General features: G+C 36.6%; 1 protein-coding gene across 5 annotated transcripts in view; it reads left to right on the top strand.

The window, feature by feature from the left end:
• PCGF5 (polycomb group ring finger 5) overlaps positions 1–14,945 on the top strand; it is a 71,725-nt gene that overhangs the window by 43,787 nt on the left and 12,993 nt on the right. For all 5 annotated transcript variants that reach the window (XM_036265006.1, XM_036265004.1, XM_036265005.1 and 2 more), the window contains one exon: positions 12,813–12,911. In XM_036265006.1, the coding sequence (XP_036120899.1) occupies positions 12,813–12,911 (99 nt within the window). The remainder of the gene's footprint in view (positions 1–12,812; positions 12,912–14,945) is intronic.

Genomic DNA, 14,945 nt, shown 5'->3' with positions numbered 1-14,945 from the left:
TGTAAAGAATATACAGACTTTACAGAATTCATTTAGGTAAGTCATTAAACAAAGAAAAACATAAGAAACCACCACGACAGTAAACCCTGAGGGGCCAGTGGGAATCTGATTTTCCAAGGTTGTCACATTGTATTATTTTAAATGTTCCATTTTTTTTTTTTTTTATCCTCACCCGAGGATATTTTTTCCATTTTTTGTACAGATAGAGTAGGAGGGAGAGAGAGGAAGGGAGAGAGAGTGAGAAACATCGACGTGAAGGGACACATCGAGTGGCTGCCACCCGCACGACCAACCAGGGCTGGGGACAAACTGCAACCGAAGTACGTGCCCTTAGCGGAAACCGAACCCGGGTCTCTCCGGACCGCAGGCTGACGCTCTAACCGCTGAGCCAAACTGGCCAGGGCTTTAAATGTTCCATTTTTTAACAAAAAAGTGAGACAAATAGAAACAAGAAAGTATAACACATATACAGGAAAAGAAGCAGTCAATAGAACTGCCCCTGAAGAATTTCAATCATTGGACTTACTAGGTAATAGATTTTAAATCATCTATTTTAAGTATGTGCAAAGAACTAAAAGAAACCATGTTCGAGCAGTCTCACCAAATAGAAAATATTAATGAAAAGATAGAAATTATTTTTGAAATATTCTGGATTTGAAAAGTATAATAACTGAAATGAAAAAAATGCACTGGAAAGGCTCAACAGCAGATTTGAGTCATAGGACAAGAACCCAAAATCTTGAAGATAAATTGAGATTATTCAGTTTGAGTAACAAAAAGAAAAGTAATGGAAAAAAAAAAAATGAACAGATCCCTATAGGACACCATCAGGCTTACCAACATACACATAAAGGAACTCTGAAAAGAAGAAAAAGAATGAGGGACAGAAAATATAATTGAAGAAATAAGGACCAGAAACTTCCCAAATTTGATGAAAATACTAAACGTTTAAGAAGCTCAACAAACTTCAGATACGATCAACTAAAAAAAAACTCATAGGAAGCCACATCATAAACTATTGAAAGACAGAGATAAACTTGAAAGCAACAATAAAGAAGTGACTCATCACTTATAAGTGATCTTCAATAATATTAGCAGCTGATTTCTCACCAGAAGGCAGTAGGATGACATAAGCAAAGTGATGAAAGGGGAAAAAAAAAAACCTGTCAACCAAGTGTGTCTATGTCCATCAAAACTCTATATCATTAAAAAAGGGGGGGGGGAGAATTAATTATTTCTATATTTATTATTTATTAATTATTTATATATTTCTATATAAACAAAAACTAACAGAATGTGTACTTACCACACCTCTGCAAAAAAATAATGAAGGGCATTTTTCAGGCCTAAATGAAAGGACACTAGCCCGTAACTTAAATCCACATTAATAAATAACAAGCACTGATAAAGGTAACTACATAGGTAAATATAAAAGGCAAAATAATGTATTTTTTGTTTGAAACTTTGTTGGGGGGGGATTGGGGGAAAGAGAACAGAGGTATGTAGGAGCAAATTGTTGTACACTATTAAAATTAAGATAGTATTGCCCTGGCCAGTTTGGTTCAGTTCTTAGAGCATCGGCCCATAGACCGAAGTGTCATGGTTTTGATTCCCACTCAAGGGTACATACCTGGGTTGCAGGTTTGATCCCCAGCCCCAGTCAGGGTCATGCAGGAGGCAACCAATTGATGTCTCTCTCCCTCCCTAAGATAGTATTATTTCAAACCAGATTATTAAACATTTAGATGTTAATTGTAATCCTGAGGGAAACCACAAAGATTATAACTTGAAAATATATAGGAAAAGAAATTAGATAAGGCAATGAAAACGATATATCTTTAATACAAAATAAAGCAGTAATTGAGAAACAGGAACAAAAAGATCTAAGATATTTAAAATAGAAGTACCAAAATGGCAACTATAAATCCTACCCTATCAGTAATTACATTAAATGGACATGAATTAATCTCCGCAGTTAAAGGCAGATCGCCAGAATGGATAAAAATACATGGTACAGCCACGGCCGGTTTGGCTCAGCAGTTAGTTTGCCTGCGGTCCGGAGAGACCCAGGTTCGGTTCCCACTAAGGGCATGTACCTCAGTTGCAGTTTGTCCCTGGCCCTGGTTGGGTCATGTGGGTGGCAACCACTCGATGTGTCCATTTCACATCGATGTTTCTCTCTCTCCCTCCCACTCTATCTGAACAAAATATCGAAAGATGTTCTCAGGTGAGGATTAAAAAAAACATGGTACAACTATAGGCTGTTTACAAGAGACATACCTTAGATTCAAATACAACTATAGGCTGTTTACAAGAGACATACCTTAGATTCAAAGACAGAAATAGGTTGAAAATAGGAGATTAGGGGTAGTGGTGGAGGGGGCAGGGGGATGCCATGCAAACAGTAACTAAAAGAGCAAAAGTGGCTATAGTATATCAAACAAAAATCAGAGACAAAGAAGGATATTTTTTTTAAATATGTTTTTATTGATTTGAGAGAGAGAAGAAGGAAGAGGGAGAGAAACATCAGTTGGCTGTCTCCTGCCCACCCTCTACTAAGGATCGAGCCCACAACCCAGGCATGTGCCCTGAGCAGGAATCAAACCCACAACTTCTTGGTGCATGGGATGATGCTCAGGACAAAGAAGGTAATTTTTAAATTACAAAAATGTTACTCCATCAAGGAGATATAACAGTGATAAACATAAATGCACCTAACAACAGAGCCCCTTAATACATGAAACAAAAACTGACAGAATTGAAGGGTGAAATAGACAGCTTAACAATATACCACACTTTCAGTAATAGAACTAGACAAAAGGTCAATAAGGAAACAAGATTTGAATGGCACTAAAACTAGCTAGACCTAACAGACATCAATAGAATACCCAACAACAACAGAATACATGTTTTTCTCAAATGAATATTGAACTTGGTAAAATTTACAAATATATGGAAATAAGCAATACACTTCTAAATAAGCAATGTGTCAAAGAAGAAATCACAGGGGAAATTAGAGAACATTTTGAGATGAAATGAAGATGAAAGCACACCATACCAAAACTTATGGGGTGTAGTGAAAGCAGTGCATAGAGAGAAATATATACCGACAAACACCTGCATTAAAACGGGATAAAGATCTCTAATAATTCAATCTACCTTAAGAAACTAGAAAAAATAGCAAACGAAAAGCAATCAAGCAGACTTACCCATGTGGCTCAGTGGATTGAGCATCATCCCATGGACTGAGAGGTTCTGGTTTGATTCCCAGTCAGGGCACATGCCTGGGTTTGGGGTTTGATCCCCAGTGGGGGACGTGGAAGCAGCCAATTGATGTTTCTCTCTCACATCGATGTTTCTCTCTCCCCCTTCCTCTCTAAAAAAAAATAATAAAAACAGTCAAGCAAAAGAAGAAATTAATAAATGTTACATTGGAAAAAATTGAAAGAATAGAAAAGCAATAAAGTTAACAAAATCCAAAAAAATGTTCTTGATGATCGACAAAATTAGCAGTATTTTGCTAGATAGACTAATAGAAAAAAGAAAAAAGAGAGAGGACTCAACTTACTAAAACCAAGAATGAAAGAAGGAATGTTTTTAGTAATCTTACAGAAATAGAAAATATTATAAGGGAATGCTATGAATAATTGTATGCCAAAAATTTAGGTAACCTAGATAAAATGGAAAATCTCCAGACACAAAATACCAAAACTGACTCTAGAAGAAATTGAAAATATGAATAGACCTATAACAAGCAAAGAGATGAAATTAGTAATTTAAAATAAAAATGTTCCCACAAAGTAAAGCCCAAATGTTTAAAGAAGAATTTAACACCAATCTGTCATAAATGCATCCAAATGACAGAAGAGGAAACACTTCCTAATTTATTCTATGAGACCAATATTACCTGATACCAAAACCAAAGACATCACAATAAAAGAACTTTTATGAATCAAAGGACACAATCAGAGTGAAAAGGTAACCTACAGAATGGGAGGAAATATTTGCAAATTACGTATCTGATAAGGTGTTAATATCCAGAACATAAAAGAGCTCTACAACTCAGCAACAAAAACAAATAATTAGACAAAGGTGTTAAGTAGACATTTCTCCAAAGATGACATACAAATGGCCAACAAACACATGAAAAGATGCTCAACATCATTAATCATCAGAGAAATGCAAATCAAAACCACAATAACATATCACACCCATCACAATGACTACTATCAAAAATAAAACAAAATAGCAAGTGTTGGTAAGGATGTAGAGACATTGGAACCTGTGCATTATTGGTAAAGTTATAAAAGGTGCAACCTCTATGGAAAACAGCATGGAGGCTTCTTGAAAAATAAATAAATTAAAAAAAAAAAAAAAAAAAGAACTACCATATGATCCAGCAATTTTAATTCTGGATATGTACAAGAAAATTGAAAACAGAGTCTTGAAGAGATTTTTGGACACCCATGTTCATAGCTGCACTATTCACAGTAACCAATAGGTAGAAGCAATCCAAATGTCCATCAATAGATAATTTAAACAAAATATGGTATATGCAGTGGAATATTACTCGGCCTTAAAAATTTCATATTCTACAACATAGGTGAATTGAAGGATTATACTAAGTGAAATGAGCCAGTCACAAAAAAAGACATACTACGTGATTCCACTTGAGGTATCTAGTTAAACTCACAGAAACAAAGTAAAATGGTGGTTACCAAGGACTGGAGGGAGGGGGTGAAAAGGAGTTGTTATTTAATCCATATAGTGTTTCAGTCTGTCATGATGCAAAGTTCAGAAGATCTGTTTCACAACATGTGAATACACACAAACACTACTGAACTGTACACTTAAAAATGGTTAAGATGGTAAATTTTGTTATGTGCTTTTACACCACAATAAAAATTGTAAAAAGAAAGTTTAAAAGAAAACTGACGAGTTTTTTTCTTGAATGCAGATACAAAAATCCTCAAAAAATACTAGCAGGCTGAATTTACAACTTATAAAAAGGATTATATACCATGACCAACATGCAAAATTAATCAGTGGCGATGCACCATAGTAATTGAATAAAGGGGTAAAAGGACACATGGTCATCTCAACAGATAAAAATTATTTGACAAAGTCCAACACTCAACACATTAAGGGAATTTCCTCAATCTGATAAAAGGCTTCTACAAAAAACCCACAACTATCACCATCATTAATGGTGAGAGGCCGAAAGCTTTCCCCGTAAGATCAGGAACAAGGCAAGGATGTCTTCTCTCACCACTTCCATTCAACATCATGCTAGAGGTTCTAACTGAAGCAATTAGACAAGGAAAAGAAATTAAAAGCATCCAAACTGGAAAAGAAGTAAAACTGTATTTGTAGATTGCACCATCTTGTATATAGAAAGTCCTTAGGAATCCACAGAAAAACTATTATAGTTAATAAGCTTATTAACAGAGTTGTAGAATATAAGAATTAGGAATAAAGTTGGAATGACAATTCAAAATTGAAATTAATTCCATTTATAATAGCATCAAAAATAATTAAAATACATAAGAATATATTTAACCAAAAATGAGTGTACTATTGATACACTGAAAACTGCAAAATGTTTAGAAGGCCTAAATAAATGAGACATCCCGTGTTCATGGATTGGAAAACTTAATAAAGCAATCCTATCCAAATTGCTCTTCAGATTCAGTAAAAACTCTCACTTGACAAAAGGGTAGACATGCAGATCAGTGAAGTAGAATCGAGTGTCAGAAATAAACCCATACATCTATGATGAATTTATTTTTGAAATGGGGCCAAGATAATCCAAGGAAAAGCATAGCACATTCAACAAATGGTGCTGGAACAGCTGAATTTCCACATGCAAAAAGATGAAGTTGGATCCCTACCTCATTCTGCATACAAAAATTAACCCAAAATAGATCAAGTACCTAAATGTAACAGTTAAACTGTAAAACTTTCATATATATATATATATATATATATACACACACACATATACACACACACACACACACACACACACACGTTTTATAAAACTAAAACTTTTACAAGAAAACATACATTTTCATGACCTTGAATTTGGCAGTGAGTTCTTAGATATGATACCATCAGTTTGTACAAGCATCAAAAGAAAATATAGCTCTGGCCAGTTTGGCTCAGCGGTTGGAGGGTCAGCTAAGGGCACGTACCTCGGTTGCAGTTTGTCCCCGGCCCCAGTTGGGGTCGTGTGAGTGGAAACCACTTGATGTGTCTCTCTCACATCAGTGTTTCTCTCTCTCCTCCTCCCATTCTATCTGAAGATAAATGTAAAAGTGTCCTCGGGTAAGGATTTAAAAAAAAGAAAATATAAACTAGACTTCCGGTCAAGATGGCAGTGTACGTAAATGTGGTCTTACCTCCTTCCACATCCACATCAAAATTACCACTAAACTACAGAACAACCACCAGTCAGAACCATCTGAAATCGAGCTGAATGGAAGTCCTACAACTACAAAATTAAAGAAGCAGCTACATCGAGATGGTAGGAGGGGCAGAGGCGTGGAAGGGCTGGTCCCACACCCACATGTGGCAGATAAAAATCAGGAGAGTCCTGGCCCGTTTGGCTCAGTGGTTAGAGTGTTGGCCTGTGGTCTGGAGAGACCCGGGTTCGGTTTCCGCTAACGGCATGTACCTCGGTGGCAGTTTGTCCTCAGCCCTGGTTGGGTCATATGGGTGGCAACAACTCGATGTGTTCTTTTCACGTCGATGTTTCTCTCTCTCCTCTCTCTCTCCCACTCTATCTGAACAAAAAATGGTAAAGATGTCCTTGGGTGAGGATAAAAACAAAAACAAACTTAATTTCTCTGTGATGAAGTATTTAAAAAAAAAAATCAAGAGATATCTCGGCTGTGAAGGTCCTCACTGAGGAGTGAGGGGTCCTCGTTCCACACCAAACTCCCAGCAGGGTTCCAGTGCCAGGAAGAGAAGTCCTCATCACTTCTGACTGGAAAATCCAAAGGGAACTGAGGCTGAGGGAGGCTGAGGCTTCTGGGGTCCCAGTTTCTCTTAAAGGGCCCACGTAAGACTTACTTGGACTTGCTCCCTCTGTGCTCCAGCTCAGAGGGGAGGCAGCTTGAAAGGCACCAGAGATGTGCAGGAAAGAGATGTTTGGCCTCGGGACGAGGGTTGGAGAGGCAGCTTTCTCTTAGACAGATGTGCTGATGAAAGCCTTTTTCCTTTGGTGAGCCCTTCCTGCATGGTGGGCCGATAGCCGCCATATCTGGGACTCCAGCAGCCTGGCATACTGTTTGCCCTGCCTTGGTGATTCCCTGAGGCCCTGCCCCACTTAACTTTCGGGCCCACACAAGCTGTTTCCAATGGCTTTACCATAGGATTGGCCTGTCATGGATCCTGCTTCAAATTTTCCTGAAATCTCTTAATCAAGCAGCATTTGGTCTCAAGGAGCCCCATACCTCTCGTTAAGTGGCCCCAGGACTGGCACTAGAAGCAGCCAGCCTTGGTTCACAGCTTTTCCTGGGCACCTCCAAGCCTAGCACAAGAAGCAGCCATCAGCAGATCACTTTATGGCTTATGCTGGGTAGCCCCTGGTAGAACATAGGCAGAGGCTTGCTTGCTTCAGAGCCAGCATGCTCAGTGGACAGCTTCAGACCACATCAAGACACCACCGCCCAACCACCTCCACAAGTGACATACTCGATGAGTAGACTCAGTGGGTACTGGAACCCTGCTGCTGAAGTAAATTTTGCTCTGTGTGGTGGGCCCCTACACAGCTGATCCTCCGGGGTAGTCAGGGGCCAGTGGGTAGTGGGCACAGCCAGTCCTTGCAGCTGATCAGCCTGAGTAAATCCCTCCTATTGACATGCCAACAGCAATCAAGACTCAATTACACCAGAGGGGTGCACCTCAAAGGCCCAGCTGTGGTGACCAGGGAGCCTGTGCCACTGGATCTTACAGGACACCTAAACAATAGGCCACCCTACGAAGCTTAGGACATATAGCAACTCTACCTAATACATAGAAACAAACACAGGGAAGCAGCCAAACTGAAAAGATAAAGAAACATGTTCCAAATGAAAAAAAACAGAACAAAATGGAGATGAGCAATCAATCAGATGCAGAGTTCAAAACACTGGTTATAAGGATGCTCAAAGAACTTAGGACTTTAAAGAATCTATGGAGACCTCCAAGGAAGTTAGTGAGAACAACAACATAAAAAAGGACAGTCAGAAATGAAGGATGCACTAACTGAAATAAAGAATAATTTACAGAGAATCAATAGTAGAGTAGGTAAAGCCAAGAAACAAACCATCGATTTGAACTATAAGGAAGCAAAAACTACCCAGTCAAATCAGCAAAAAGAAAGAAGAATCCAAAAAAAATGAGGCTATTGTAAGGAGACTGTGGGACAACTTTAAGTGTGCCAACATTCTCATAATGGGGGTGCCAGAAGGAGAAGAGAGAAAGCAAGAAATTGAAAACCTATTTGAAAAAGTAATGACAAAATACTTCCCCAACTTGGTGAAGGGAACGGACATACAAGTCCAGGAACCACAGACAGTCCCAAACAAGATGAACCCAAAGAGGGTCACACCAAGACACATCATCATCAAAATGCCAAAGATTAAAGACAAAAAAATCTTAAAAGCAGCAAGAGAAAAGCAGTTAGTTACCTACAAAGGAGCTTTCATAAGACAGCTGATTTCTCAAAAGAAACTTTGCAGGCCAGAAAAGGGAGTGGCAAGAGATATTCAAAGCCATGAAAAGCAACAACCTACAACCAAGATTACTCTGTCCTGCAAAGCTATCATTTAAAGTTGATGGACATTTGAAGTGTTTCCCAGACAAGAAAAAGCTAAAGGAGTTCATTACCGCCAAACCAGTATTATATGAAATATTGAAGAGTCTTATTGAAGAAGAACAAAAATATGAACAATAAAATGGCAATTAATACATATCTATCAATAATTGAATCTACAAACAAAATGACTAAGCAGAACAGAAACAGACTCATAGATACAGAGAACTTTTTCTTGGTTGCCAGATGGGAGGGGGCTGAGGGGATAGGTGAGAAAGATGAAGGAATTAAGAAGTATAAATCTGTTATTAGACTGATGAACCTCAAAGGGATGTGGGGAGGGAGGGCCGGCTGAGATAAACCAAAGAACTTCTATGCATATATGCATAATCAATGGACACAGACAATAGTGTGGGGAAGGCAGGAGGGGGGCAGGATTGGACACGAGAGGGTCAATGAGGAAAAAGGGGACATCTGTAATACATTCAACAATAACGTTAAAAAGAAAAAAGGAAATATAAACTAGACTTCATCAAAATTAAAAGAACACTGTCAAGAAAGTGAAGACAACCTAAAGAATGGGAGAAAATATTTGTAAATCACATATCTGATAAGTCTTTAGTGTCCAAAATTTATAAAGAACTCTTACAGTATCAACAATAAAAACAACCCATTTTTTTGAGTGGGCAAAAGAAGCTATATAAATGGCCAATAAGTATATGAAAAGGTGCTAAACCTCATTAATCATTAGGGTTATGCAAATCAAAATCACAATGAGATATCACTTCACACCCTCTAGGAAGGCTTTTTTTTTTTTTTTTTTAAAGAAAAATAATAAATGGGAAGAAAGTGGGAAATTGGAATCATGCACATTACTGGTGAGAAGGTAGGATGGTGCAGCCAGTGTGAAAAACAGTTTGACAGTTCCTCAGGAAGTTAGAGGGTTACCATATGACCCAACAGTTCTACTCCTAAATATATACCCAAGAGAATTGAAAACATGTTCACACAAAATCTTGTACACGAATGTTCATGACAACATTATTTATAATAGCCAAAAAGTGAAAACAACCCAAAATGTCCATCAATTGATGAATGCTTAAACAAAATAAATCTACCCTTTGGAGTGTTATTTAGCTGTAAACTAGAATGAGATATTGCTACATGCCACAATATGTACAACATAAATGAATCTTGAAAACATGCTAAGTGAAAGAAGCCAGACACAAAAGACCACATACTGTCCAATTATATTTATATGGTTTGTCCAGAATAGGCAAATCCATAAAAGACAGAAGCCAGATGAGCAGTTGTCAGGGCCTAGAGAGAGGGAACAATGAGCAGTGACTGCTGATGGGTTTGGAGTTTCTTTGTGGGAAGATGAAAATGTCCTGGAAGTAGATAGTGGTGATGGTTGCACAACCTCATGACTATACTAAAAAAGACTCCATTGTATGCTTTAAATGGTGACTTTTATGATACTTGAATTACATTTCAGTTTTTAAAAAGTCATGGTCAAGCTTAACAATTGCTTTAGCTGGTGGACATACTAACCATACCACCTGAAGATGAGGGAAAAACCATTGTAAGGGGTTTGGGTTTAAGAAACAAACAAACAAAAACTCAATTATTATAAGAACTAGAATTTTTAAAATTGTATCCTAGAACTGGAAGCCTATTTAATTTGTGATGTGGCCCACTATCTAATTTCAGATACAGTCTTTTAACTCTTCTAGAACAAAGGAATAAAGAGTACTCTAAGGTAACCATATCATCAAGCAGAAAGGAGCATATTTTGAACTGTTCACTTCTGGCCTGAATTAGAAGGAAAAGATTAGAAAGCAAGGAGATTGTGTCATGAAAGGGAAAGGTAACATTCTTAAAACAAAACACAAATCTCTTTCCATAAATTATTTCTTCAAATATACAAGTGTGCCTGAAATGGTGATCCCTCGGGGCAGCTCCTCAAGGCCTGGGCCACAACATCCAGGCCCCAGGCAGCAGTCTCCCTTTAACCCCCGGTGAATAGTACAGATGTTTCCCTTTCCCCTGTGTGTCATGAAATAAAATGGTAGGGAAGAAGCACTGCTCTTAGTCACCTCTTTAAGTTTCTTTCTACCATTCTCATCATCTATTGAACAGTCTTAATTGTCATTGCCCCTCTGAAAATGTGTCAGTTACTTTTCAGAGATCTGTAGAGCAATCCCAGATATAGGCAACAAGGGTTTTCTGATATAAAGTATTTCTATAGAGAGAGAATGAATAATTGTATTTTTATTGTCTACCTACAAAATTAAATATTGAATTCTAGGCTGGAATTTTGTTAGATTAGTGTCAAACTTTATTGTATTATAAATTCCAGAAATGAGCTCTTTCCTACTTTCTAAAAATCTTCTCTATTCTTGACATCTCTATCATTATTAATAATTTCTGAAAGATTATTTATTTCATAATCATTTCTGCAGTTTCTTTCAACAAACAGATTTCTCTGCAGATGATAATACACTTAGAGGGTCTTTCAGTAGCCTCACATTATTCTCTAACTTAACTGGGACCTATAAAATGTGCAAGCCATTTGGAGCAAGAAAAAAAGACAGGAAACCTTGGTGTGGTTGAGATGTGAACAGATAACAGAGAAGATCTACGTGTATATTTATCCCTTTATTTTCATGCTGTTTAGAATGTCAGTCTTCCTCTTTGAAATGGGTAGAGTGTATTTGTTTTTAATGGACACCTGCTTTACCATCTGAATTGTTAGTATCATTTGTAGATTTGTTGCTGTTGGTCTTTGCTAGGAAATATATTTTCCTGAGAATACATTTGTTAACAAATACATATTGACTGGACAGTTGTACTTCTTTTTTCTTTTTTAATCCTCACCCAAAGATATTTTTCCATTGATTTTCAGATAGAGTGGGAGGGAGGGAGAAATAGACACATTGATTGGTTGCCTCCCACACAACCCTGACCAGGGCTGGGAAGGAACCGCAACAGAGATACGCGCCCTTGGCCAGAATGAAACCCACAACTCTTTGGACCACATGGTGGACGCTCTAACTGCTGAGCCAAACCAGCCAGGGCAAAGGACAGTTCTCCTTTTGACTTAGTAAATTTAAGAACATTTCCAAATTGTCTACCTAATTTTCTATACATATTAAGTAGAAGTAATACTTTATATCTTTAAAAGATCCAGTTGCTTGTTTTTGTTTTTGTTTTAGTATTGATATTTTCTAAGATTTGGGGATGTAAGTTTGTTTTACAGATTCATTCATGTTTACCATGTCTACAACCACATTTTAATTCATTCTGAATTGGTTTTTATATTTGTGATAGTCAGCCTTAAAGAGTAAATTAGAAAAGAAATGAGAAAAATCAAGGCACATAGAACTTGTTTCTCCTGTAAAATATTGCCACCACCCATAAGACACCAACTGGTCATGTTTCTCCCCAACTAAAAGTCCATTCTACATGACTTAGTTGCTGGGGTGCTCATGGACTAACTGGCATCTCTCTATTGACCCCTAGGGCTCCTAGAGAAATCACCGCTTCTTTTTAAAATATTTAAAAGTTATGAGACTTTAAAAAATGTTCCTAATGTTTTTAGAAGTGACATTACATGGTAAAAATATTTATATGTTTTTTTATTACCTTTCTTTACTTTCATTAAACTCATGATTAGTTCTTTACCAAAATGTTTGGAGGTATGCAGATTGTCTATTTGTCAGGATTTTCTTAGTACACATGAGAGTACATTCTTGAAGAATATCATGTATCTGAGAGTTAGGAACATTTAAAAAAAAAATTTAAGAGTATTTGAGCCAAACTAATGAAATGACATGTAGGGAAGCAAGATGTCCTAGGAACATTTTCACTCGCAAGGACTAAAGAGCTGGAATTGAAACATTTTCAGAGTACATTTTGAAAATAACTCAAAATGGTAGTAGAATTGACATCTGTGGTTTCTTTATAAACAAGGTAGAATATTTTAATTAGTAATCTTTATTTTCTTTAGGGTTTAATGAAGAAATTCATTCGGTGTTCTACACGTGTAACTGTGGGAACTATTAAAAAATTTCTAAGTTTAAAACTAAAACTTCCAAGTTCTTATGAGGTAAGTTAGTAATATAACCTTGATCATTTTGATAATTCTGACCTAAAGTAAAATTCTAACAAGTGAAAATTAACTGAGAATACATTTAAATTAAAATTTGTGGAAACTTTGGTTATTTTCTTATTAAAAATTTAATTCTTATAATGTAATATTCTATGTAATCTGTATTTTTTTATTGATTTCTTCTTTAGGGAGAGATAGAAACATATATTAGAGAGAGACGTCAGTTGACTGCCTCCTGCAGGCCCCCTACTGGGGGGGGGGGGGTCAAGCCTGCAACCCAGGCATGTGCTGGGACCCAGAATCTAACCTGGACCTCTCAGTCCATGGGACGATACTCAATCCACTGAGCCACAACGTCTGGGCCCTATTTTTTTATTTAACATCCTGACTAAAACATGATACTAATGCATTTAGTGTTTTATAATTAGAGGAGATACTTAAATAACATTAAGTATTCTCAAGATAAATATCTCAGTTAAATGGATTGTTGTTTTTTTAAATTATAACAACGTGCTTTAGGATGTGTCTCTTATGTGTGTTTTTTTATTTTTAATCTGAGACCTTTCAGATCTATTTTTACCAGTTCTTCACAGACTTCTTTTTTAGCATATAAAACATTTTCATAAGGGATTTTGTAAATAATGTTCCTTTAATTCCATGGTATGTAAAAGTAATATTGTTTGGCACTAGGTAAAAGCTAGTGTTTTAGGATTACATCTGCATATATGCAGTTTACTAGTTTCTTTACAGGAGAGAGAAAGTGCCCTAATGTTGATCACAACACAGCTTATAATGTATTCAATGTTTAGAAAATGTTTGTGATTCTAGAGGTGTGGCTATAACATAATGAGAAAACATGGCTACTACCCAAATAGCAGTGTTACAACTTGTATTAATGACCTCTCTTCCTCCCCTTTGGGTTCTGATAGTAGCATCCAAAAAAACTAACGACAAAGACCAATTTCCTATATAAACAAAGACATCAAAGGCAACATAGTTTTTTTTTAGGCTATGGACAGTAACATTAACATGAACAGTCATCACAGCAGAAATAAAATAGGACTCAAACATAGGCACTGATAGGTATTAAGTCTATATGTTGAGGAAACTTCTGATCATGAGCTTACTTTTATTTTATTTTAGAGAGAGGAGGGGAGAGATAGATTACTTTTTAAAATCTCTCAAATTACTAATCTATGGATTAAAACTTCTTGTTATGGCTTGGTTCTACAAATATAAAAAAAAAAAAATTCCAGAAATACCAGCGTTTACATTAGGAAAAAAATTGTGAGAATTAAAGCCCATGTACTTGGTAAAAGTAAGGTAATAACAGTTTACAGCTACAACAACAGTGAAAATAGAAAGTTGGTTTTTTTATGATTTGGTTTTGCACTTTATTTCCGTCTTGCAAGATACCACGTGCAGTTTTATTTCCTTACTTTTAAGTGTGACACTGAGTTATTTTCTAGTTTTCAGGAAGTTGTTAGAGCTGAGAGAACTGTTATTCTCACACAGTCTTCCTGCTGGCACACATATTGCTTCGTAGGAGTGACGGAAGGGAAGAGACTCCTTGTGCTGACAGCTCTTCTTTCTCCCAATGCAAAGGACTTTTCCTATGATTTTTTCACTAATATTTACTGGTCCCCCCTTATTTTGCTGCACAATATGTAGGGGGATGACTTAATGAAATACCTGACAGCTGAAGATCCTGTAACAGCATTGCTAATTGAGGCAGGATAGTTTCGTTTTAAACAATAATAGAAGCAGTGCACCTGATTAAGAATTGCCTCCCAACTAAGTCCCTTTACTTTGCTTATGAATTTGACAGGTGAGACCAAATGAAAGGATCTATTTTGTTATTTTAAACATAAAATTATAAACATTTTGAGGTCCATGTAAGTCACCATAAATCATCAAAAAATTAACATATTTTAGCTAATAATTTGTCTAATACAATTAGAGCTATACTCATTTTAAAGTTCAAAACTATTCTGTCTAGCCAAACAATTACTTAAAACCCATTTTTCTTCC

Source organism: Molossus molossus, unplaced genomic scaffold (genome assembly GCF_014108415.1).
Source record: "Molossus molossus isolate mMolMol1 unplaced genomic scaffold, mMolMol1.p scaffold_m16_p_17, whole genome shotgun sequence".
NCBI classification, from domain to species: Eukaryota; Metazoa; Chordata; class Mammalia; order Chiroptera; family Molossidae; genus Molossus; species Molossus molossus.
This window is presented reverse-complemented; position numbering and strand designations above follow the sequence as displayed.